At 46.2% G+C, this 26,483-nt stretch overlaps 1 protein-coding gene and 1 long non-coding RNA gene across 10 annotated transcripts in view; both read left to right on the forward strand.

Annotated features, from left to right (window-relative positions):
* The window catches only part of LOC146401174 (uncharacterized), a 1,049,691-nt gene that overhangs the window by 724,576 nt on the left and 298,632 nt on the right, over window positions 1-26,483 (forward strand). The gene's annotated exons all lie outside the window — the stretch shown is intronic.
* The window catches only part of HIVEP1 (HIVEP zinc finger 1), a 145,842-nt gene that overhangs the window by 2,597 nt on the left and 116,762 nt on the right, over window positions 1-26,483 (forward strand). For 5 of the 9 annotated variants that reach the window (XR_014809585.1, XR_014809584.1, XM_013987643.3 and 2 more), the window contains exons 1-2: window positions 965-1,226; window positions 4,414-4,556. Coding sequence is in view for 7 of the 9 variants with exons in the window: in XM_013987643.3 (XP_013843097.2) it covers window positions 4,517-4,556 (40 nt within the window). In the remaining 2 variants the exon portion in view is untranslated. Of the gene's footprint in view, window positions 1-567; window positions 691-964; window positions 1,227-1,367; window positions 1,480-4,147; window positions 4,286-4,413; window positions 4,557-26,483 lie in introns of those variants that run through there. The other 4 variants (XM_013987642.3, XM_013987649.3, XM_005652627.4 and 1 more) reach the window with 4 other exon arrangements.

Raw genomic sequence — 26,483 nt, forward strand, 5'->3', positions numbered from 1 at the left:
CTGCTTCAGAAAGTAAAGAGACGGTAAAGAGAAACTACCGCCCCGCCCGTCCCCGCCCCTCTTCCCGGACTAACCGCCCCCAACTGCGCGACCCGGCCAGGCCTTCCCCCGGCCGCGTGACCGGCGGGCCCGCCCCTCCGCCCCCGCCAGGCGCCAGTCCCTGAGCCGGCGCGACCCTGGGCGCCCGCCCCTCGCGTCCCTAACCCCGCCCCGCCCCCCCTCGGGCCGCGCCACCGCCTCCTTCCGCCACCCCCTCCCGTCCCTGCGGCGGCCGGGCGGGGCGGAGCCGCGGGCCGGCGGCTGGGGGAGGCGCGGCCCCAGGCCCGCCCCACCGGGGAGACCCGGGACTCCGGGCGCCAAGCGAGCCCCGAGCCGGGGCACCCACCCCACCCCTACCGCAGGGCAGGGCAGGCGGCCACGCCGGTCCCACGGGTTCTCCGCGGCCTGGGTGACCCCCGCCCTCCCCCCCGCGAAGCCCCCGCCTCGGTCCCCGCTGGGGGACGCCCCCTCCCCCGCCCGCGCGTCGCTGCCCGTGGCCTCCCCGCCTCCCGCCCCCGGGGATCCCCTGCTGCCCCGCCCACCCGCGGGAAAGCCTCCGACCTTCGCCCTCCCTCCCCCGCGCCGCCCGGCCCGCGCTCCTCCCGTCGCCCCTAAAGACGCTAAACGTGCCCTACTCTGCCCCGGGGAGAGGTAAAACCCGCGCCCGCCTTCCGCGCCCAGGGCCCTGGGGCCCCGGGGTCCGCCCGCCCCGCCTCGCCGCGGTGCGCGCCCCCGGCCTCACCGCCCGGCCCCCCGGACGCCCCCTCCCCGGCGGCGGCGGCGGCGGCGGTCATGCCGCGGCCCCGGGCGCCGGCGAGCGCGGCCGCCTCTCCCGCCCGGCGCCTGCGGTCCCCGCCCGCGCGCCCCGCGCTCCCCCCCCGCCCCCCGGCCGGCTCCCCTGTTTAATATTTCAGCGCTGGGTGGTGAGAGTGCCAGTCGCCGGCCTTTAGTGTGGCTGCTGCTGGGGCGGCGGCGGCGGCGGGGAGGGGGACGGAGCCAGGGGACCGGGAGCAGCTGCCGGAGGAGGTTATGTTTGTGTTTGGGGTTGTCAAGTGAAGGAGGAATCCCAGGCGCCGCCGCCGCCGCGCGGGGGTCGCAGAGATTCCAAGCTGCGGCCGCCGCCATCAGCAGCGCAGCTCCAGGGCCGGCTGCAGCGGCAGCGGCCCCGCCGGGCGTCCTGGCAGCAGGTTCGGCGCGGGCTCCGCGGCTGGGGCGCTGCAGCTGGGAGGGCGGCAGGGGAGCGGCGTTGGGGGGGGCGGGGGTGGGCAGGACCACATCCCTCTCCGCGGGCGGGGGGCGTGCGGGCGCGCGAGTGTGTGTGCGTGTGTGTGCAACCGCCGACCTTGCAGAGGGGATGGCTGCGTGCGGGAGACACTTGCCACTTCTGGGTGCCCTCGCCGCGCGCGAGCGGCCCGAGCTGCGGTCCTGCGAGCCAAGCAGGTACGGAGGGACCCAGCCTCCCCACTCGCGTACCAGCCGCAGACGCATTTTGCAAGAGGGTGGGGAGGGGTGAGGGATACCAGGCCTCGGCTTCCCAACCTCCCGGCTTTGTGGCTTTCTTTTCCTTTCGTTCTTTGCTCTAAGTGCCTGTTTACTCCCAGCCACCTGGGTAGTTTCTTTCCGGGTTGGGAGTAAGCGCCTGCAGCAGTTCGGAAGAGGGCGGTGGGTCTGGGCGCGGGTCGACTGAGGTTCGCCTTGGGGTCGGGCTGAGGAAGGAGTTGCTGCTGGAGAGGGGAGGGGGCGGCGGAGCTGGCGGCGAGGAGGAGTCTCAGGGCTGCCGCGCTCGCCTCATCTTGTCCTCCTCCTCCCGCTCTCCGCATTCACTCCGGGCTCCTTCCTGAGCTGGCACTTCCATTCCCCCCTCCTCCTGGCATGCGAAGCGCTTTGTTCAGTGCAGCGTTGCAGAGGGGTTTTCCCAGGCTCCGCCCTCCACATTCATTCATTCATGTTTTTTCTCCTTGCAACTGTCTTTACGCTTTTTGATCGTGTCATGTTTTTGCTCCATGTAGTGTTTATTTCTTCCCTATAGAGGAATGGTTTATCACTCGTTTTCATCGCTACAATGCTGCTGTCTTTGAAAATGTTCACTCCCCCTACAAGGGTTTAAACATGGGATGGACAGCTAGGGACAGTGGGTAGGCAGTGAACAGGGCAGCGGAAAGCTGTTATGGATTGGTAATTTGCATATTTTACGTGCAGGCTCCCGAGCTTATGATGTCACGTGATTGCATTACAATCTGAGTTCACGCTTTAAAAACTTCCAAATATCGTGACTATTTAAAAGCTGGGAGTTAAGCATTCATATAATTTATTTGGCTCTGACGTCTCTAAATCCTCTATTGAATCAAAAGATTCGTAAATTGGATGGTGGATGTTTTGAATGCAGGAAAGTGAGGAACCATATCTTTTATAGCTCATTTAGCACAGTGCTAGATGAAGTACATAGTATTGGGCCATCATATTTCCTTTTTTTCCCATGCAGTTAAAAAATACAAATGTTTTTGTGCAGTGTCCACATACAGCCTTAACAGGGGTAAAACGCTGAAGTTAATTATAGCCTTCTTTCCTTTTCTTCTTCTCTGCTGTTTTGAAGCCATAAATTTCCAAAACCTTATACTGGGATATTAGATACCTTCTTTCCATATAGACTTTCTTAAGGAGAATTAATATTTGATATTTTTGTGTGCCAGGCATTAGGCAAAATCATCTGCCTTGTTTAGTTCTTACAGCAACCCAGATGAGATGGATACCATTTCCTAGTTTTACTGTTAGGAAATCTGATCTTCAGAGAAGTTAGGTACCTTGAACAAGGCCACACAGTAAGCTTTGAACCCAGTCTGGTTTGACACCAAAATATATAGTCATGACTTGTGCTATATAGCCTTTTGAATAAAACCCTCAGAGGAGGTATTAATCTCTAGAAGGAAATAAGTGTCCCAGTCACATGATGCCGCCTTGCTTCGCTGCTGACTGTGGACTGGTTCTTTAACTTCTTCCTGTCTTAATTTTCTTATCTGTACAGAGGATAAAGGAGCTGTTATACCTAAACAATTATCATTAGGATTAAATTAGACAGTATGTAGAAAGTACATCAACACAATAGGTGCTCAGAAAGTATTCTCTTGTTTTTCCTGCAGTACTGGATGTTATATAAAAGTCTTAACAAAGTATTCCTATTCCTTGTCTTTGCTTAGTGATTACATATAATTTCATGTTTCACATCATTATTATGGGCTTTGATGATCAGCTGTATTGCAGGAAGTTAAAAGTAAGATTTTAGCTCTAGGATCCTTGAGGCTCTGTGGAAGAGGAGACTGAGGTAGCTGATTTGGGGAAAAAGACGATTTAAGTTTTGGATTGTTCATGCTTTGGCATCGTGTACATCAAATCTATGAATAAGTCAGGACAGCATTCTGCCGCAGTAACAAATAGCTCCCAAACCTGGTGTTTAAAACACCCATCTCTTTTATGCTGCAGGATCATGTTAGGTTGGCGAGAGCTCCGCTCTGTGTTGTCGGACTCAGTGTCTCAACCCGTGCCTGTCCCATCTGGCGGAGGAAGAAGGGCGCTCTCTGGGAATCTTGCTTTGAGAACTGAGCGCTCCAGCCTGGAAGTGATGCCTTTTCCACTTCCAGGTCATAAGCCAGAACGAATCACACATTCTAGCTCAACCCAGGGAGGCAGAAAACACAGTCCTAACAGGAGCCTAGAAGGGAGAACTGGAGAAACTGAGGGACAGCTGCTATGGCAACCACAGGTGTTAACTGAATTACCTAGTCCCTGAAGAACTTACACACGAGCGACACATACTATATACAGCAAGACCCTTTTATAGCCTGGTGTTACACTTCAATTTTACCTGGTAATGTTCCTTTAAAATACAGTTTCAGTGAACTTTTTCACTCGTTTTTGACAAAGGTACAGTGATTTCATTTTTTTTTAATTTATTATTTTTTTTTATTTTTGGACCGCACCTGCAGCATATGGAAGTTCCCAGGGTTGGGGTCGAGTCCAAGCTACAGCTGCCGACCTACACCACAGCCATTTCTGCAGCCTACAGCACAGCTCACGGCAACACGGGATCCTTAACCCGCTGAGTGAGGCCAGGGATCAAACCTTCATCCTCATGGATCCTAGTTGGGTTCATTATTGCTGAGCCACGATGGGAGCTCCCTTTTTCCTGTCTTCTTAACTGGAAAGTCCAGAGAGGGGCAAAATGACGTGTCCTGTGCGTACTCAAAAGTTGGTAAGTGGTCTTTGGCGTGGTCTTTAGCTTGGTTATTTGTTGAGTTTGGATTGGTGCTTTGTTGAGCCATAACTTTCGAAGTATCTGTTTTCATTGAAGGTAGTAAAATGTAAATTTTTCTTTTTCAGCACATGGATTAACTGATGGACTTTGGGTTTATGGAGCCACCTTTTTGTGACCTGCTCTTCCTACAGTTTCTAAGAAGAAAAAGGGGGCCCTGAATCGAAGAAGATGCCTCGAACTAAACAGATTCATCCCAGAAATCTAAGAGGTAGGACTCTGCCGGAGATAGAAGTAGAGTTTACAGTAAATCGTTAATAACGTCTCTTTGGTGGCAGGAACGGCGCCTTGTTAGGTGGTGACCCTGCTCTGTGGTTGGTCAGCTCCAGGACCCTGTTCCATTTTTTGGATTCACTTCCTCTTGCCCTACACAATTCCTGTCTCTCAGGAGATGCTTCAGAGAGATTTGTTAAAGGAATTACCTGACTTCGACAAAATTACAGTGGCTTCCCCGCCGCGAGCATGGGTAGGGATGTCTGAGATTGGTCTTCATAAGCATCCTGTTTGGACTGAGACCCCCGAAGTGAGTGGTTGGATAGGTTTTGCTCTACTGGATCACCCTGCATTTTTCCCCACCTCTCCCCCACATTTCTTTTGAGATTTACTTTTGTACCGCTCTGCACATTAGATTAACAAGAAGGAAAGAGACTTGTAGTTGACATTAACTCAAACCATTATTTGCAGAACTCAGAAAATAGATAAACAGATTTGTTTTCCATAGGGAAGCAACTGATCAAAAAAGTATATATGTATTTAGGAGTTCCCATCGTGGCGCAGTGGTTAACGAATCCGACTAGGAACCATGAGGTTGCGGGTTCGGTCCCTGCCCTTGCTCAGTGGGTTAACGATCTGGCGTTGCCGTGAGCTGTGGTGTAGGTTGCAGACGCGGCTCGGATCCTGCGTTGCTGTGGCTCTGGCGTAGGCCGGTGGCTACAGCTCCGATTCAACCCCTAGCCTGGGAACCTCCATATGCCGCGGGAGCGGCCCAAGAAATAGCAACAACAACAACAACAAGACAAAAAAAAAAAAAAAAAAAAGTATATATGTATTTAATAGATGTTTTCTATGAAAACAAAACATGAGTGTTTCTTTTTATCTGGGAAAAGATATCTTAATATTAGGAAACTCAACTTATTTTAGCTTATTGTTTTGAAAAATTTGTATTATTGGAATGTGTTTTATTCACTGGGAACAGCAATTATCTTTTATATTTAACTTTAGCAGATGAGAGTGTAGTAGTGTTAGGCAAAAAACTAACTAAACTAAATGTTGGCAAATTGTTGCAAATGGAGTAAAGTGTCTTATGAAATATTTACAATTACAGAAAAAAATTTCTCAAGCAAATGCAAGGTAAGAAGTGACTTAAAAATGAAATTAATTGAAAATATTCCTTGGTGAACTAATTTGGTCAGTCACTATAAGGTGGTAATTGAAAATGTGCTCAGGGGAGTTTCTGTCGTGGCGCAGTGGAAACAAATCTGACTAGCATCCGTGAGGGCACAGGTTCAGTCTCTGGCCTCACTGACTGGGTTAAGGATCCGGCGTTGCCAGGAACCGTGGTATGGGTTGCAGATGTGGCTCGGATCTGAGGTTGCTGAGGCTGTGGTGTAGGCCAGTGGCTGCAGCTCTGATTTGACCCCTGGCCTGGGAACCTCCATAGGCCAAGAGTGTGACCCTGAAAAAAAAAAAGAAAGAAAGAACGAAAGAAAGGAACTGTGGTCAGTTACGTGGCCTACTTGAATCTGGAAACAGTGCTTTTTTCCTGCCTGAGAGTACTAGAACCGCTGCTGGCATAGGTGGCCGCCTCGGTCCAAGTTCAAGTTGGTGATTATAGCAGCAGCGTTCAGGGAAGTGAGGATTTAGGTGGTTGCATGAGCGTTGTATGCTGAAGTCTGGTTTTCAGGGTCACATAGAAAATGTTGGAAACTAACTGTATTTTGTCTGTCCCCTTCACGAGCATCAGAGCCCCCTGAAGTCTTTTTCTCATTTACTCTGTAGGCAGCACCTCATTGCTCACAGCCCTCTGAGGCAGGCATTGGCAGTCCTGGGCCCAGTTTTATGATTCTGTCCAGAGAGGGTGCCCTGTTCCCTCCATGGGCTAAGAGCAGCCTTGGGGCTGGCTGGCAGGGGCCCTTGCCCTGCATACCTCCTGGAAGCTAACGGGAGCCCGGATTCTCTTTGAAAGAGTAAATACATGATGGCTCTGGAAGTTATTCCTTAAGTCATACACATTCAGTGTTTTTTTATATTTAAAATATGTAATTCATCATATTCTAGATAACATAGGTATCCAGAGGAATCAGATTTTTAGGCCAGGGACTTTTCCTTTTTGTATCAAATGATTGTGTAGCTCAGCTGGTATTTGTGGAACGCCCGCCTGTGCTGCTGTTCAGGGCTAAAATCATAAGCAGACCTGGACCCTGCAAGGAGAGTGCAGTGAGGGAAGAGCAGAGGCTTGACGATCCCCCTGGAGATTGGGGACCATGTTACATCCCCATGCGGGGGGCTGGTTTGGAGAGGGGTCTGGGGTGGGAGGGAAAGATAAGGGCTGAACTAGGATCTTAAGGGGGAGAGAAGCTCCAAGAAGCTGACAAGACAGGGTGCGTGCCTTTTGTCAGCTCAGTAACTTGGAGAATGCAGACTAGTTTTAAGTCCCTGTCCATGACCCAAGCATAGGAAGTTCTGTCTGAGGGGGAAAGAAGGGGGAAGAGAAGAAATCGGAGTGTGAGAATTTGGAGGAATCAGATTACAAAGGTCAGAGTTCCCATTGTGGCTCTGTGAGTTAAGAACCCCACTAGTACCCATGAAGATGCTGGTTCAATCCCTGGCCTTGCTCAGTGGATTGAGGATCTGGCATTGCCCTGAGCTGTGGTATAGATCACAGATGCAGCTACACCCCATGCTGCTGTGGCTGTGGCGTAGGCCAGCACCTGCAGCTCCAATTGGACCCCTAGCCTGGGAACTTCCATTGACCCCAAAAGCCAAAAAAAAAAAAAAAAGAAAGAAAAGAAAAGATTTTAAAGGTCCATCAAATCTGTGTGTATGTAAATTAGTATGTAAAGTTAAAAGTTTTGATAGGAAAACTTGCTTGTTTTCTGAAATTAAGATGTTTTTAAAGTTTTCAGAGAGAACTTGAGATGAGTTGGGTTCTGGCCCATTACTGAGAGCCTCAAAATTTGCTTGACTAAGGCAGTGATGAACTCTCAGCCACTAAAGAAAAGGTCAGAGTAGAATAGCACACGACGACCAAAGCTGTGTTATTCCAGCCACGTGATCCAGACCAGCAGATTCACCAGGCCCAGGGGAGAGGGGCCTTCGCAGACGGGGTGGTGTCTGAGCCCCTGGCGCACTCAGCTGAGCCGGGTGAGGAGGGCCAAGCTGTTCCCACTGGGAAATGCACATGAGCAAAGGACAAAGGCAAGAAAACCTTTCAGATTTCCCATTTCCTTCCGAAAACGTCTATGAGGACTCTCCCTGGGCACAGTTTGGAGCTTAAAATAAGCAGGTAAACATTAGGTACTAAAAGGAGTTTTTCCATATTTACTCTTGACCCTGCAACAAGGTTTGAACTGGGCGGGTCCAGGTAAATGCAGAGATGCCGTGAGGAGAAAGGGCCGGCTGTATAGACCCTCTTCTTTAAGGGACTTGGGCATCCATGGATGCTGGTGTCCACGGGAGTCGGGCACTAATCCCCCGAGGACACCAAGGGGGAGTGTGTTTTGTTTCTCTGTGACAGTTGGAATATCAGGTTGGTTTCACTTCACCTGGGCCCGCGGCTTTGGCTGACAGCAGACCTGTCTCACAGAGTTAGCTCTGCCTCGCAGAGGAAATCCCACGGCCAGCTCGTCACTCACATTCTTGACGCCGACCTGTTAAGGGTCTTCGTTAAACACGTTTCGCCTCTGGTAGTGTTCCTTAGAAGAGAGTCTGTGCAGTGTCTGTCTTATGTTTAGTAATTCAGTCAATGATTAAAGATCTGTACTTGAAAAAAATCTGAAATTGTGTGTTTATTAGGTTTCCATGGCAGTTTTAAAATACAGTTTTTCTTTTATTTATTCTCAAATATTTAGTCTTGGTCCTTCAGCTGGGGCTGGTATAGTCCTGTGGATGCACGGGGCTGCAGGAAAAACGTATGTCACCGTCTAGAATATGAATTTTACCTGGAGGAACATATGTATACACGGACACACATGTGTGTATGTTTTCATGTGTTAGAGTATTGTGCAAGTGTGAAAAAATATGATACCGGTCTCTATCACGGAGGAGCACCCACGCTTTGCATGGATTTGCATTAGGCACGCACAGGTGATGCTCCCGCAGACAGCTGGAGTTTACACCTCGCTGATGCCACAGGTTCATTGGGAGAAAAGTATGAAAAGAACTGGTACGGCAAGGGCCAGGCATGAATTGGGGGCATAACCGAGCCGGAGTTAGACCTGAAGGGTGAGCTGCCCAGCTTGTGAGAGCGGAGTTTGCCGAGTTCTAGTCTCTTCTCCCTTTGGCCGCATCAGCCAGATAGAACTAATGTCTTTGGTGCCTGTTCACGCAGGGTGGGTGGGTCGAGTTTAACGCTGACATTCCCTCTGCGAAATTGAATAAGAACTTCTGAAGAGCATGAGAGGAGTGCTTGGTGTTGAGAAAGAAAGGCTCTGTGTGTTGTCCTGGGTTCCCCGGAGAAGGGCTCTCAGCCACCTCGGGGCCGCCTCCAGGGCCCGAGCACCCACGAGGTCCTGTTGAAGGTGACAGCAGGGTGGCACCATCCTCCCTACCTGTCACCGCCCTCCCTGGTCTTTGCTGGGGCTCTGGGGTACCATGGGATGGAGACACTGGGACTTGCAGCGGTTCCATGTCTGTTTTTTTAAGACAAAGGGCTGTTTTTGAGCCGTGCTAGTCATTACTGTGAAAGTTTCAGAGCTTTGGGAAAAAAGAAAATAGGTGTTACCTGTTTTGGTTGTATTTGGGCACAGGATTTCAAAGTCTCATCGACTTGAAGATCGGAAATCAGTGTGAAAAACACTGAGTATTCACCTTTGCAAAACATATTTTGAGAATTCGCTGTGGCTGTTTTTCATTTTTGTTGGTTGAGTGCATTTGGCTCTGAACCCTTTGCAAAAGACGAGCGCTCTTTCCCCCTCTGAGGGCGGCTTTATCATAAATGTGAGACGAAGCACTTGGGAGGGTGATCAGAGCTGAGATCCACACACGAGGTCACTGGGTGCCCGCTGCCCTAGAAGATGAGGTCCAAAGTCACAACTTCAGCCGGGACACTCTTTCCTCACTTTGACCTTGTTCTCTTGTGTATCTGATGGGTAGTCGCTTGCCGTCTCAGGAGCTCAGCGTGCAAACCCAGGGTTTCTCTGTTGCTCTTCTTTCTGGAAAGTATCTCTTCCCCCTCCCCACTTCCACTCTCTTTTCTTACCCTGCGTGGGAGGTGTCTCTGCCAAAGAAGATTTCACTTCTTCTTTGAGTTTTTTCCTCCCTCCTCCCTTGTCTGCTCTCCCCCCCCCACCCCCGCCCAGCATCCAGTGGCTCCAGGTGCCATTTTGTACTTCGTTATTGTGTCACGATTGTTCTCCAGATGTATCATCTTAGCTGCATAGACATCATATGTCAGAAGAGACTGTTTTAGCCTTCTGTCTATGATCAACAAAATAACATTTACCTTAGCTTTTGAGAGCTAAAGGTGATTTGTACTCATGAAATTTGTTTACATTTTGGAACCTTAAGTAGCAAATACTTTTTATAGCACTTTGTAGCCTTAAACAGATAAACCAAGTAGTTATTACTAATTTTTGTTTTACATGCGGTTTCACCATTCCCAGGGTTTATCCCTTCAGTACATTTAGTTCATATGATGGTGAAGAGATTGGCTTTCTGCTGACAGGGACTCGTCATGCGGCTTTGGGCAAGCTCTGAGTGTTGTTTCCTCGTCTGTAAAATATTGTGTGTGTGAAGATTAGATGGTATGGCAGGTGTAAGCGTTCAGCACAGTGCCTGACAGTGGTAAACACTCAGTCCAGAGAGCTGTTTGTCACTTTCTATAAAAAACAAAAAACAAAAAACAAAACAAAACAAAACAAAAACCAAACCAAAAACTAGTTTCTGTCAAACTCTTGAGTTACAAACGGAGGAAACTGCGAGTACCTGTGTGGAGCCTTTAACTGCATTTTGCTACGTGCATGAAGGGAGTTAAAGGAAGCTGCACCTGTGCTCAGCACGGGTTACTGGGTCGCCTCCCTCTTGTCCTGACTCCCCGGGGTTTAGGATTTAAGGAAGAAGCCGTCGGTGCAGACAGTCTTTAGGGAAGGAAAATTCTTACCCAATCCACTGCCCCTAAACTCATGCAAACCTTGCCTCATTTTTCGACAGTGTCAAATGAAGGAAAACATGTCATTTGTTCTGTCTGCATCTAGTTGTCGGGAACCCACTGCCAGGTCTTCTGTTGTACTGTAACTGAACTGTGGTTTAAAATGTTGCCATTGCTGTCACGTGGGATAGAAGTGAAGTGCTGCCGCCCTTGCTAGACTCCGGGAGTCTAAGATGGTACCATCTCCAGCCCCTGCTCCCCTCCCGTGTGGGACCCAAGAAGCCCAGTTGGGTTTTCAGGAGTAATCTGAGTAATGTGTGTGTTTTCATTTGCTCTCCGTGTTTGAGCCCACTCCAGTGTCTGGGTTGGAAAATCTTACTGTGAGTAAAAATCTTACATTTTCTTGCTATGTGGGGATTATCTTGTTGAGCTTATCTGTAGAATAGGTTTAATATGGATGGTTTTTAGATGAAATTCCAACTGCTCATGCCTTGTGTTTTCCACATTTTTGAATCTTAGGTCAGCACATCTATGTTGACAGGCCTAAGATTTGAGAAGTTAGTAATTTTAGAAAGAACAGCCCCATGGCTTATTTAAAAAAAAAAAAAAAAGTTCTGTATATGACTGTAGTTAGAAATGAAATAAGTAATAAAATATAGTTTTGCTGATAAAGATGAAAAAGCAGTTGAAGTTATTAGGAACTATCATGTAAGTAGCTGATACTATGTAGTTTGTCTAGGATAAAAATAGAATAGACTTAATATAGCAAGCCTCCCATTTTTTTCCCAGATAATTATTTTTCAGCTCTTGTTAAGAGCTTATTTGATGCTTTTTGAATGCTTATTAACATTAACCAAGTGCTTTTTTCTTTTTAAAAGCAATACAAAATGTAATAATATGATTAATCAGAGTAATGATTTTATTTTAGAACATCTTTGCAGATAATATGTTCTGATGAGGTATAATTTTATCTTACCATAGATTAGAAAAATACATAATGTGGGTAAAACCTCGTGACGTACCTACAGTTTAAAGATCTGCATTTTGAAACTCAATGCAACTTGAATAAACCTGGGCTAAAGGTGATTCTTGTGTTATCTGAAAAAAATATTTTATAAATAAAGTGCCTTATTTTTTCATTTGTACATTTAATTCTTTTAAAACATTTAAATGTGGTTTTTTTTGCATATTAATATGCCAGTTACAAATGGTGCTAAGTATTCTTATAAAGCATTTGGTGTTTGTAATTCCGTTGGCCATTATTCACTATAGCACAAAAACGTCCCACCAAATTGAGTCCGTTTTTCTCAGTACTCAAATCATTCTTTCAGAAGGAAGTTCTTTTTGACTGTTAGGGTTCAGGCTTATATTTGGTTCAACATTGCATTAACTTTCACCTTTTTGAAAATAAGTTTTTTGGGGAGGGGCCACACCCCTGGCATATGGAAGTTCCTGGGCCATCAAATCCAAGCTGCGGCTGTGACCTATGCCACAGGCGCAGCAATGCCGGATCCTTCACCCAAGTGCCAGGTTGAGGATTGAACCCATGTCTCAGCAGCAAACCAAGCCTCTGCAGAGACAATACTGGATCCTTAACCCATTGTGCCACAGTAGGAACTCCAAAAATAACTTTAAAATGAAGAATTTTCAGAAGGTTCTATAATGAGGGAGTTCCCTTCAAGGCTCACTGGTTAATGAACCCGACTCAGGATCCATGAGGATGTGGGTTTGATCCCTGGTTTGCTCAGTGGGTTAAGGATCCGGCCTTGCCGTGAACTGTGGTGTATAGGTTGCAGACGCAGCTCAGATCCCGCACTACTATGCCAGTGGTGCAGGCCAGTGGCTACAGCTCCGATTCAACCCCTAGCCTGGGAACCTCCATATGCCGTGGGTGTGGCCCTAAAATAGCAAAAAAAAAAAAAAAGGTTCTATAATGAATTTTGTTCTAGAAAATATTGTAAGGCTGTGCTGCCATGCAAAAGTATTCAAAAAATACATAGTGATCACACAATAGTTGTCCACTACCTAATTAACTAGAATAGCAGTCACCAAGTGTCAGGTGGAACTGTAGCAGTTTACCCACTTAATTGATACAAACCTTGATTTTTATGGTACTTAAGTGTGGATGTGCATGTAATATTTCTGCGTGCCTTTGTGATGAGATGTGAATTTACTCAGGCGTATTTATGGCTTTGTATTTTGAAGTGTGCTTATTTACATGTGCTTATTTTCCAACCCTTTTGGATTCTCTAGTGAAGAAAAAGATACAATCAGCATATAGCTGCTTCATGTTACAGTATCCAAGTAGACAGTGATTAAGCATACAATTGGGGCAGTGTTTGGTAGTTAAAAATAAATAAAAGTGAACAGAGTTGCCACACGGGACCCTGGAAGGTGGTTGAGCAGAGCCAAGGCCTTCTCTCCTATCTGCTGCTTCTCCAAGAGAATTTTCTAAGTTTTGCAGCTGGGAAGGATGGATCTTTGAGGTATTCAGTTCTTCTTCCTCATTCCACAGATGAGGAAGTTGGGCAGAAAAGTTGAAGTGAGTTGATCCTGAGCAGCGAATTTGTCTCTGTTGGAGGTACTTGTGGAGCGGTCTTCAGCATTGGTTCTTATCCACTTGCTTCCCATAGTCAGGGTTTGTTTTGGGTAAACGGCCAGAGGGAGGTTGTGCTGTGTCGTCGTGAGGATGATGCAAAGAGCTGGCCTGTCCACGGGTCCATGTACTAGGCTCTATTCAAAGTGCTTTTTACATGTTTGCTTTTTTTTATTTTCCTTTTAGAGCCACACCTGCAGCATTCGACCTAGGCTTGGGGTCGAATCAGAGCTACAGCTGCTGGCCACAGCCACAGCCACAGCCACAGCCACAGTCACGCAGGATCTGAGCTGCAACCGCGACCTATCCCACAGCTCACGGCAACACCAGATCCTTAACCCACTGAGCGGGGCCAGGGATAGAACCGGCAACCTCATGGTTCCTAGTTGGATTCGTTTCCACTGCGCCATGATGGGAACTCCCTATGTTTGCTTATTTAATCATAAAAAACTGTGTAAGACGGGGGCTATTATTACTCCCATTTTATGGATGTGGGAGTGAGGCACAGAGACATTGCTGGTTTCCGGGGTCCCACAGCTAGGGTTTTCCAGGGCCTTAGCCCTTAGCTGTCCTGCTTATCCTTGTTCATTAATTGGTAGTAGAAAGAGCTGTCCTGACCCGAGTAAGAGCGTGGGGTTGCTCTCCACCCCAGTTACAAGGTAAAGCTTGTCAAGCATCACGCGCAGAGCCCAGCTTACTCAGGAAGTCAGAATTTGAAGGATTTTTATCCGCCTCCCCAAGTCTTTAATTGTTGGAAACCCATTTCAGAGGTGTGTATACAGACCGTAGTCCGGGATGGATTTGCTTTTGCAGTCAAGGGAATCTCCAAGCTCTTCAAGAGAAGAAACAGTGGTTCCATCAACACTGTTTGCTAACGTGATCTGCTCAGTCGAATGTAGTTGAAAGCAAAGACGACTGGCGGAGGAGGGACGGCGGCAGCAAGAAGCGGGAGGCGCAGCATGAGAGCTGGAATTTCAGACGGAAAGGCTTAGAAACTGTTTCCGTGAGAACTACAGAAAACATTAGCGGTCTAGGTAAAATATGGAAAAAAGCATTGCTAATTTTCCCTTTTGCAGTAGATACCGAAGAATACAGAACAAGTGTCCTGTTTTAGATACATGCGGCCCTTCATCCAGATTGCAGGCGTAGGTAAAGGGCGCATGAACCGCTTTCAGGGGTAAGACATCAGCGGTGGGAGATTTTATGTGTCTTTCATCTTAACTAAACCTCATTACCCTCCTTCGGAGAGTTTTTAATATACTCCATCCTCAGACACACAGAAAAGATGCAAGGACGATGTAAAGCAACACGCGTATCGTTTCAGATTAACATGGTGCATGGAAAGTGGGATTCTCAAAGGGAAAATGGAGCCAAAAAAAAAAAATCTGAGCGAGGTAAAAACAACCAGAAAATACTACGTGGAGCAGTTAACTTTGTCCTCTAGGAAGACCTGAAGGAGGTGGAATTTTGAGATGGGTTTTTAAAGAAAAGAAGGGTAGATTGACAGAGGAAATTGTTTTGAGACTTCTGCTAAAAGGAGGGGAAAAGCATCTAGAAGCGGTCGTTGGTCTGGCTTTTGCCTGGTTAGAGTGAACTTCTCAATGAACTTGAAACTTTAAGGACGAAAAGGAGAAGAAATTTTTAGATTGGAGGTATGTAGCTCCTATTTATGGTATAACCGTAAAATTACCACGTTGCTTCTTTTATACTCAGTTGAGTGTTTCCAGAGAAATGTCAGAGGCCAGGGACTAATTTATAACACTTCGAAATTAAAAACCTTGGCACAGTGGGTTTGTAGAGCAGTGAAACTATTCTATGTGATGTTATAATGGTGAGCCCTGTCATTCTCCATTTGTCCCAACCCATGGACTGGTGACATGTCTAGTTCAGCATTCGTGACACATGGACCCTCTGGTGGAGGAGGAGAAAGGGGGTGGGGGCTGGGTGTGGGAGATCTCTGTACATTCTCCTCAGTTTTGCTGTGAACCTAAAACTGCTCCAAAAAATTAAAATGGGAGTTCCTGTCATGGCGCAGCGGAATCGGATCCGACTAGGAACCATGAGGTTGCGGGTTTGATCCCTGGCCTTGCTCAGTGGGTTAAGGATCCAGTGTTGCTGTGGCCGTGGTGTAGGCTGGCAGCTATAGTTCTGATTTGATCCCTAGCCTGGGAACCTCCATATGCCACGGGTGCGGCCCTAAAAAAGGACAAAAGACAAAAAAAAAAATTAAAATGAATTTAAAAAACAAAACCAAAATCACCTCCACCTAGGTCGGTGTGATGTGTTGATAGCCAGGGAATAGGATGATAGGTTAAAAGAATCTCTCTCTCTCTTCATAATATTTTATCTTCATGCATAAGAACGAACCAGCAAAAAGTATTGACCTTGAGCAAATACCTTGAATTGAGTTTCTTCATTGAGAACGAGGCTTGGGAGTCGGCAGGAGTTGGGGACAGGGCGGTGTTGAGCTATCGTTTCCTTTTTGGCTCTAAAGGGCTGTTATTCTAGGCAGGGGTCAGCAAGCTACAGCCCGGTGGCCAGCTCCAGGCTTCCACCTGTTTTTAGAAAGGTTTCACTGGACCAGAGCCATGCCCATTCATTTCCGTGTTGTCCATCTGCTTTCCTGCCACAGCAGCCGAGGCGCGGAGTCACCTGCGGCCCACAAGGCCGAGACTGTTTCCCATCTAACACTTTGCAGAAGAACGTTTGCTGAGCCCTGACTGCGAAGTAGGGGAGAGGTCGATTCCTTATTTATAGATCTCTTCTGTTTGGGAGTGAGAATGGCCCGTCGTGCTGTGGCACTGCCGTTGGTGACTCAGGGGACCTTGGAGCTGCTGTGCGTGTACCTGTGAGGGGCTGCTGCTTCCCATTTGTTGGGAAGGAGGTCTCTTTGCTTGTTCTAAGGTGAAGGGAGAGCCTTAGAGGTGGACTTGGTCTTGCCAGAAAAATTCAGTTTGTTTTTAATGTTCTGATGCCAAGATCGGGGGTCTCCCCACAGAAGGCCTGGGCCCTTGGGAGCCAGCTGCTCTGTCAGATGGACCACTGTCCCCACGAGGCGCCTCCGTATTTAACTCACAGTCGGAGAAGACATCGGAAGCCGTGATTTCCAGTGCTCTGCACGCTGTGGAGGGAGGGCCGCGCCCGGAGCGGGACCTGGGACGGGCCAGGCGGCCGAGTGATGCCTGGACCTGCACGCGAGGCCTGGTGCTTTGTGCCTGGGTGTTTGCGAACGTGATTAAATAGATCTGGTGTGTCTGAATGCTCAGCGTTTCCTGCAAGACTTTTTAAATCTCCGAGTCGTTCTTTGCTTCTGTACTTTGGGGGCAGTGGGATGAGAGCGAGTAGAAGAAATGACAGATTTGTGGTCTGGTTTCATTTTACTTGATTTTGCTTAAGTTTGCATAATGTGTGTTAAGGGTGGGCTCCATCGAGTCCACAACAGCCCTTTGCAAAGTTGGAGAAGTGCTTTGAAAGCCCTGGAACTCCCCGCACACGTGACACATTGGGACGCTAGCCTCTGCTCTGCTGCATGCTGATGCTAGGGCGCGCCTCCAACCTGGTAGGAGAATCAGGAACTGGTGACCCGCTTGCCTTTCGCAGTGAAAGGAAGAGCCTGCGGGGTCAGACTGTGACCCAGAAGCCTCTGGCTCGAGGTCTCTGGGCCCTGCTGTGATGCGTAGGACACACTGTGGAGTCACCAGCCCTGCCCGTCTCCCAGGAAATTGATAGTTGAAGATGGATAAAGACCGTAATGGTTTACCCATGCAAGTTCAGACAGCTGTGCAGACAGTGACGTGTGAACGTGTAGGTGATATTCAGTTAACAGGCAAAAGCGGATGTGCAGCTGTGACCCAGCAGTTAAATGCATTATTTGGCCTTTTACATGTTGACAGTTTAAGTCGATGGGTTTGGTTTTGATGGAATTAATGCGGTGTAAGTGGTGAGTTACACGCCTAGCATTCCCAGGTTCATGTTGGACAAGCTAGACTTTGCATCAGGTTTGTATCTGGTGGCGTGCTCCTTCATAGAAAGAGTGCCTGGGTCCGTCTCTCGACAGCAGTTTGTATCGCCTCAGTCAAACCACTACATGGGACTTATTTTTACAGCTTTATTAAGATGTAATTTATATGCAATAAAATTCGCCCACTGTGGGTGTACAGTTCGGTGATATTTGGTGCTTTTATAGAGTTGTGCAACCTGTACCACAATTCAGTTTTAGAACATGTCCATCCCAACCCCCAGGTTTCCCTGAGCTGTTCGTTCTCAGTCCTCGCTCCCATTCCTGGCCCCAAGCAGCTCCTGGTCTGCTTTCCGGCTCGTTACAGTTCCCTTTTCTGGGCATTTCCTGTAATGGGTTCATACGGTTTAGAAACTTGTATGTCTGGCTTCTTTGAGCTGGCATGATGGGTTAGAGACTCATCTGCACTGTAGCGTGTATCTGTTCTTCTGTTACCTTCTATGGCCAAGAACTGTTCTGTTGTATGACTGTATCACATTTGGTTTATCCAGCCACCGGTTGGTGAACACATTTGGGTGATTTTTGTCTTTTGGCCACTGTGAATTCTGTTGCTGTAAGCCCTCATGTCCAGGTTTGCAGTTAACTGGCGTTTTTATAAACGTCATTTAGGTCAAGTTAGTTGTTCACATGTTTTACCTCGTATGATTATCACTGATTCCAGCTCTCTTAGGGTTGCTAGTTGCATACATATAGCCTGTCTCTCCCTCTCTGTTTCCTTTGAACCTTTGTCTTTTGGAACCTAAGATATGTCTCTTACGGAGAGCATGTTGTTGTAACTGCTTTTTTATCCAATCGGAGAGGTTGTCTTTGGAGTGTGTTTATTCCATGCACCTGAATGTAGTTATTATTGTTCGTTGAATTTACATCCACCACCTTGTTCTTTTCTACGTGCCGTATACTTTTGTTTTTCTGTGTATGACTCTCTTCTTTGTGTAACATGTTTTTTATTATGTAATTTTGATTTCTCTGTTGCTTTTATTGTTGTTCTCACTATTCTTTCGAGTTATTTTCTTAGTCGTTGTTCTAGAGATTATAATATATCCCTCCCTGTTTCCCTGTCTACCTGAGAATAATGCTAACTAAACTCTGGTAAAATATGGAAACTTTGTTCCAGTTTGTCCCTTTGCAATTATTGTCATATATGTTTGATCCCTATGTGTTATAAACACAGCTATGTAGTGTTAAATTGTGGCTTAAATACCACCTCACGTTCTTTAAAGAATTTAAGAGACGAAATGAGAGAAAAAAATTAATGGTCTTATATTTACCATTTCCTGTGGTCTTCATTTCTTCCTGTGGATTTGAGTTGTTGTCTGACATTTCCATTCAACCTAAGGGACTTCGTATAGCATTTTTTTCTTCTTTTTTTTGGCTGTGCACACAGCGTGTGGAAGTTCCCGGGCCAGAGACTGAACCTGTGCCACAGCAGCAACCCGAGCCACAGCAGTGACAATGCCGGGTCACTAACTGAGCCACAAAGGAACTCCTTCATGTAGCATTTTTGTAAGGCATATCTTCTGTCAATAAATTTATCTTTTCAAAAGGTCATGGGGTGTCTTTTTTTTCTCGTTCAGTTTTGAAGAGGGTTTTCTGGTTGTAGAATTCTTGGCTGGTAGCTCCCCTTCCCCCCAGCACTCTGCATATCCCATTGCCCTTGGTCCTCGATTGTTTCTGATGAGAAGTCACGTGTTTCTCTGCATGATGGGTTGGTTTTTGCGTGCCGTTTTCAAGTTTTTCCTCTTTGTTTTTGGCCTTCTGCAGCTTGAGCACTGAGTTTAGATTTGGATCTCATTGTGTTTATCCTGTTTGGAGTTCTTAGATATGGAGATCAGTGAGTTTGTCTTTTTTATCAAATTGGGGACATTTTAGGCCATTGTTTCTTCACATATTTTTTTCCACCCTTTTCTCTTCTCCCCTTACATATATGTTGGTAAGCTAGATGTTGTTTCACAGGTCTCGGAGGTTCTGTTTATTTTTCTTTGATCTTATTTCTTTGTTCCTCAGGTTGGTTAATTTCCTTTGAGCTATTCTCAGTTGTCCCAGTTTTTTCTTATGCCAGTTCACATTTGCTGTTGAGTCCCTCTAGTAGATTTTTCTTTCCATTTACTGTACTTACCAATGCCAGTTTCCATTTGGTTCTTTTTTGCAATTTCTATCTCTTGTTGAGATTCTCTATTTGTTGAGTTATTGTCATACTTTAATTCTTTGAACATGATTTCCTTCAGTTCTTCCGATGTGTGTGTGTGTGTGTCTGAAGTCTTGTCCTGTAAATTCCAACATTTGGGAATTCTAGGGATAGTTTCTATTGACTGCCTTTTTCCCTCCTGAGTATGGGTCATGCTCTCTTGTTTATTTTCATGTCTCCAAGTTTTTTGTAGACCTTCTTACATTTCAGGCAATAGTTTGTAGCAACTCTGGATTCTGATTCTTGTCTGCTCAAGAATTGTCATTTCTGTTGTTTGTTTAGTAACTTTCCCAGAGTCAGTCTGTGAAGGCTGTCGCTCCCATATTGCTTGGCTGCTGATGTCTCTTGTTCAACTTGTTTTTTGTCTCTTTTTGTTGTTGTTGTTACTTTTAAGCCTAGCTTCCCAGTGGTTACCCTTGTTGCGACATAATTTTGTGTTCAGCCAAAGACTAATCAGATGTTGACACAGTCAGTAGAGCTTTTGCTCTCTGCTGGTGGATTCATGTAGGGCCGGGGAGGACATTCACATTTCAGGCAATTATTGTGTCTGCCTTGCCTTTTACTTTCAGCTGGCCCCCCTCACATCTTTGTGTGTGCCAATGCCAGCAAGGGATGTTGGGGGAGAGGCATGTGAATCCACTCTGGCATCTCTGATGTGTGTGCAGAATCTCTGGTTAGCCTGGGATATCCATGGAGAGCTGTCTCACCTCCCAGAACTCCTGGCTGATCTGGTCTCTTGCTTGACCCACCATGACCTTATCCTCAGGCTAGTAGGGCCCTAGGCCTGTGTTCTCCCACTAATGGGATTGCCTCTTTAACTGACAGCAGCCTGGATCTAGTGAGTCCAGCCTGGCAGTGGCAGTGAAGCTGTTGGCTTTCTCAGCTGAGCCCCCTCAGTTAAACTGATGGAGCTGAGGGTGAGGGGACCTGAATAGCCCAGAGCGGAAAGGCTGTGGGCATGTGCCGTGCTGGTCTTAAATGAAGTTTGGTGCTTTTCATGAAGACACATTTCTGTGTATGGCTTTCACTGACCTCCAGAGTGCTGAAGCATTTTTCGTTTGTTTGTTTGCAGTTTTGTCTCGCTTTAAAAGTTGTGTTGAGGGAGAGGATTTATTGATGTCTCATTTTGTGATTGCTGCATTTCCTCTGGAAGTGTTGTGAGTGTCCCCCTGTGGCAGGCACGACCCTGGGCCTTGTGTACATCAGGTTGCACAATGCATTTTGGAAAGCTTCTGCTCGACTGCTCATAGATACCCAGTGAGTTGGCTGAAAATCGAGTTGCTTTTTAAAAGATACGGAAAAGTGGGAGTTCCTGTCATGGCTCAGTGGTTATTAAGCCCGACTAGTATCCATGAGGACCGGGGTTCAATCCCTGGCCTCGCTCAGTGGGTTAAGGATCTGGTGTTGCCTTGAGCTGTGGTGTAGGTCACAGACATAGTTTGGATCCCATGTTGCTGTGTCTGTGGTATAGACCAGCAGCTACAGCTCCGATTTGACCCCTAGCCAGGGAACCTCCCTATGCGAAGAGTGCAGTCCTAAAAAGACATGCATACATACATACATACATACATACATACTAAGGAAAAGTGAGGAGTTCCCATTGTGGCTGAGTGGGTAAAGAACCCAACATAGTGTCCATGAGGATGTGGGTTCCATCCTCATCTTGCTCAGTGAGTTAAGGATCTGGCATTGCCAGAGGCTACAGTGTAGGTCACAGATGCATGCAAGGATCTGGCACTGCTATGGCTTTGTGTAGTCTACAGCTGCAGCTCCAGTTCAGCTTCTAGTCTAGGAACTTCCATATGTTGCAGGTTCAGCTGTTAAAAAAAAATTAAAAAATAAAAATGAAAGATAGGAAAGGTGAGATGATTTTGGTTTTAGGATACCATTGTAGCTGTTATTGATATTTTATTTTATTTTATTTTTATTTTATTTCATTGTCTTTTTAGGGCCACACCTGTGACATATGAAGGTTCCCAGGCTAAGGGTCCAATTGGAGCTGTAGCTGCCAGCCTACGCCAGAGCCACAGCCACACCAGATCCAAGCTGTGTCTGCGACCTCCACCACAGCTCATGGCAACACCAGATCCTTAACCCACTGAGCAAGGCCAGGGATCAAATCTGAAACCTCATGGTTCATAGTCAAATTCGTTTCCGCTGCACCACTGTGGGAACTCCTATTATTGATATTTTAAATCCGTACTACTCATAGAAATACTAGCCTACTGATAAGTACATCAAAGCTTCTATCACTGAAAGTGTAGTTTAGTTGGAAAAAAAGGAAAAGCAAGGGCTTGCAAGTTTGGGGCTGTGGAATTGGGGTTGAACCCTGATTCTGCGACTTACTAGGTCTGTGATTTACAGAGTGTTATTTAATCCCTCTGAGCCTTTGCTTGCTCACCTTAAAATGTGGATAATAACAGCTACCTGATGAGTTATTGTGAAGATTAAAGATAACATGGATGGAAGACCTGATACATAGTAGGTGTTCAGTAAATGTTAGTGTACACACCCAGCAGGTTTGGGGTCGGGGATGTAGTTTTGGTAAGTTTTTTTTTTTTTTTAAGTCAGAGTATCTGCTTCTTGCTTTATTTAGTTTTTTTCTCCTTTTATTGGATAATTTTGGTATTTATATGGTCATCAAGGCATACAGTGTATTTTTTTCAGAGTGCATTTTGATTAACTTCTCTTATCAGATATCCAGATGTTCCTGGTGTTTCATAGCAATTTCTTTCCTAAAATCTAAATTTTACATGTTTGTAAGTTACCATGAAACTTTTTACAGCCACTTAGTAGTGAATGAGCTTATATATATACATATATATATATATATATGTAAGACTATTTTGTTGGGAGGTCTTTAAAGTATAAAGACAGTGGATTGTTATCTGGTCATTCTCAGGACGCAGTTGGAAAGGGCAGACAAAGTCTCTGGTAGAGATTATCAGAGGCTTTTACGGAGACATCTTCTCGGATCTTACTGGACCAGAGCTCACGCTGGTCAACCTCAGAGGCTCCGTTCTACAATATTGTCATTAATAAGGAGGAAGCGGTGACTCGGGGTACATCGGGTTTTAGTGTCATCTTTGGTTCAGAGAGGATGAGATTGGACTCTGGCATAGCCACGTGCTCTTAATGTAAGCAGCCATACTTCCATACGATTTCATAGAAATGAAGAGTTAACAATTTCTCTTAACAATTTACTTAACTCTGGCAGGGTGCCTTACGCCTAGAATAGTTTGTAATGCTTTTTATTAAGTTTATTAAAAATTAAATTTCTAGACACTGCCTCTTCTTAGAATCCTGTAATTTTCTTCCAAAGAATGTGTTTGTTGTGGATAATGTTTTTGTCAAGAGTAACTCTTAAAGTACTCGGAGAGCTATAAATTTTGAATTAGTGACATTGCAGAATGTAGAAAGAGAGGAAGTCAGGCTTCAGAGCTCCTTTATTGTGATGTGAGATCAGGAGGTCACTGGCCTCAGCGTGGACAGGACCAGGCGGACACTTTGCAGGCAGGCCCCTCGCATGTACAAATACAGCCCTCTGCTGACTGGGGCGAGGTCCGGTTTAACAACCTGCATACCTGTGCATACGTGATACGGCCAAGTTCTGTAGTTAAATAATGGATTTTGTAAATATTACATGGTCCTTTAGCACCTGCCTTTGTTGCAGGAGTAAAAGACAGAGTTATATTTTCATGTAGCTTCTATTTTTTTTTTTTTTTTAATTTTATGGCCACACCCATAGCATATGCAATTTCTCAGGCCAGGGATTGAATGTGAGTCACAGCTGTGACCTGTGCCCCAGCTGCAGCAATGCCAGATCCTTTAACCCACTGCGCCAGGCCCGGGATCGAGCTCGCACTTCCAAAGTGACCTGAGCTGCTACAGTCGGGTTCTTAACCCACTGCACTACAGCGGGAACTTCTCATGTGGCTTCTCTTAAACACTAATACAAATATGTCTCTTGAGACAGGCCTTTAATGGGTTTATAAAAATGATTATTTTTTTCCCTTCAGGCTTTAAATATCATATTTTTGACAGCAGTAACCACGATAAAAATTGTAGGAGAATTTTATTAGATGAAGTAAAGGTTTGGACTTTCTGTTCTGTGTAGATTGGCTATTTTGTCCCATGTGCTCAGGGAACATTTGATGAATAAGCATGCAAAGTGCCATGCCCCCTGAGGGCTCTGGACCGAATGCAGCCCCCACGACCCTGTGGTTCAAGAGGGACAGGCAGACTAGGCCCCAGTAGTAACAGGTGCAAAGTGGTCAGGCCATGGGCCCCTGGAGCTGTCAGGGGCCTCTGGGAAGGTGGACAGTGCTTTCTGGTTCAGTGGGAAGCTACCCCCCAAGCCTTAAGAAATCCTCTTTACTTCCTGTTTTATTTTGAACTAATTCTCCAGGTCCCATTTAGTATAGAAAACCTACGTATACAGATTTTTTCCTCTCTTTTTTTTCCCGATTTTCTTTCATTGTGGGAGCCTGCAAAGGAGGAAAGGGGAATTCAGTGGTAAGAGGTGTGGTTAAGGGGAGCAGCCTGGACACTTGATGCGGTTGCTCCACTTGACAGTTGGGCCCGGCTGCGTGTGGGCATCTGACCTGACGTGTCGCTGGAAAAGCCCTAAAAGTGCAGGATCTCAATGAAAATATCCTGGAAAAACAATTCCAGTAAAGGCGGGAGTTGGACACGTGTGAAATTTAGGAAAAATACCATTTCTGTGAATCAAGCCCTTGGTACCAGATACATGAAGAACTACTGACACCTCATGGATGGGGATGTTATTATTTTCAGTTCAGTCAAGTGTGTGTGGTGTGTGTGTGTGTGTGTGTGTGTGTGTGTGTGTGTGTGTGTGTGTGTGTGTGTGTGTGTGTGTGTGTAGCAGAGTCTGTGTGTGAGTCCAGACAGGTCTGTGGCCCTGGCTCAGATTGGTCTTTGAGTTTAATCAGTGACGGTGAAAGCTGTCGAGTATATTCTCAAGGTATTTGAAAAATAAAATAAATTGTGTAGTTTATCTGTTCAGTAGAATCACAGCTTAAGCTTTCCCAAAGTATCCAGATTTGTCCCACAGAATTCGGCCTATAGCATTCACTCAAAGTGGAGACAAAGTAGCTTTTAAATAATGTCTTACTTTAGCCTTTTCAAATCTATGGTGCATTAGTGTTTTAGGAAAGAATGGCACTCATGCTTTTCTTCTTCTTTTTTAATGAAATAGTAACAGTTCAGAGAAGTGGAGTATCGAGATCCATTTACGGATAAATCTAGATCCATTTATGGGTAAATCGAGGTAGATCTAATTCCAGTGAGACGTTGCATACAGTGCATTTTACTTTTCACATATCCCTTGCTCTGTGGGCTTGTGTGCATGCCAGCGAAGTTGGTATTAAAATCTGTTTCTCAAGTGAATCTTGTTTTGTAACACAATTTTGGAAGTATTCTTAGAACACATACATAAATACGTATACACAGGCAGGGAAGGGCCATTTGAAAAGGTTGTTGGGGGAGTTCCCACCGTGATGCAGTGGGTTAAGGATCGAGCATTGCCGCAGCTGTGATACAGGACGCAGCTGCAGCTCAGATTTGATCCCTGGCCCAGGAAATTCCTTGTGACATGGTTGCAGCTGAAAAAGAAAAAAAAAAATGATGCCGGGATTAACTGAGTTCAGGTGCTTGAGAGGGGAAGTACTAAAACTTTACCCCCCAAATCAACATAAATTTGAGAGTGGACAGAGAGAAAATCAAAAATTTTTTTTTTTTTTTTTTGTCTTTTGTTTTTGTTGTTGTTGTTGCTATTTCTTGGGCCGCTCCTGCGGCATATGGAGATTCCCAGGCTAGGGGTTGAATTGGAGCTGTAGCCACCGGCCTACGCCAGAGCCACAGCAACGCGGGATCCGAGCCGCGTCTGCAACCTACACCACAGCTCACGGCAACGCCGGATCGTTAACCCACTGAGCAAGGGCAGGGACCGAACCCGCAACCTCATGGTTCCTAGTCGGATTCGTTAACCACTGCGCCACGACGGGAACTCCCAAAATTTTTTTTGTCTTTTGTCTTTTTAGGGCCTCACCTGTGGGATATGGAGGTTCCCAGGCTGGGGGTCGAATCGGAGCTGTAGTCGCCGGCCTACGCCACAGTCACAGCAACGCAGGATCCGAGCCGAGTCTGCAGCCTACACCACAGCTCATGGCAATGCCGGATCCTTAACCCACTGAGCGAGGCCAGGGATGGAACCTGCAACCTCATGGTTCCTAGTTGGATTTGTTTCTGCCGCGCCATGGCAGGAACTCCCAAAATATTTTTTTAAAGTAGGAAATGTAGAAGAACATATCATACCTCTGGAGAGGTTATGATCTCATGTTTCAAATAAAAAGCACGGCAGATATAAAAATATGAAATAGTTATCTCAAAGCTAATCAAGTTAATGTTATAGATAGCTTAGTCTAATATATAAGAAAATATGATAGGTAAATGGACAAACTAGAAATGATACAATAATATCTGGAAAAGTTACTCTCAGTAATAAAAAGTGAAAATGGGATAGAAATAGTTTTGTTTACCACTGCATTTGGTATTTAGAAAAAATAACACCCCAGTCTCCAGAGGTTGTGTGGAACAAGTATTAGCATTTGTTGTTGCTGACACGGGAGACCTTTCAAGGAGTGTAAACTGGAGTTTAAACCCCTTTAAAAACCGCTTTACCCAGGTTTTCTATTTCTTGAACTCTACTCCAAGGAAATAATTTTTCAGCGGCAGCAGAGAGTTGCTTCTGAGAGTTGTTACTCAGCGTTTGGTAGCAAAATAGTGGAAGTGACTGGGCGCCCGTTAGTGAAAGGGTCTCTTCTCGCAGACGTTAGAGTGATGGGTTTTTGAGATCCTGTGGAAATAAGAAAAATGCTTGTTTCATGCAAAAATATATGTGTCGAATATACACTTACGTGGTCTTCGTGGGAATGCTTTTGTTAGCCTCACAGCACCATGAGCAGTTTAAATTTTTTCAGACTCAGTTGAGCATTTGCCCCGTGACTCTTC

The sequence above is a fragment of the Sus scrofa genome, chromosome 7 (genome assembly GCF_054392235.1).
Source record: "Sus scrofa isolate SSC_HxYL_T2T_F1_AM1 chromosome 7, Sscrofa_HxYL_maternal_Yorkshire_Landrace_v2.0, whole genome shotgun sequence".
Classification (NCBI taxonomy): domain Eukaryota; kingdom Metazoa; phylum Chordata; class Mammalia; order Artiodactyla; family Suidae; genus Sus; species Sus scrofa.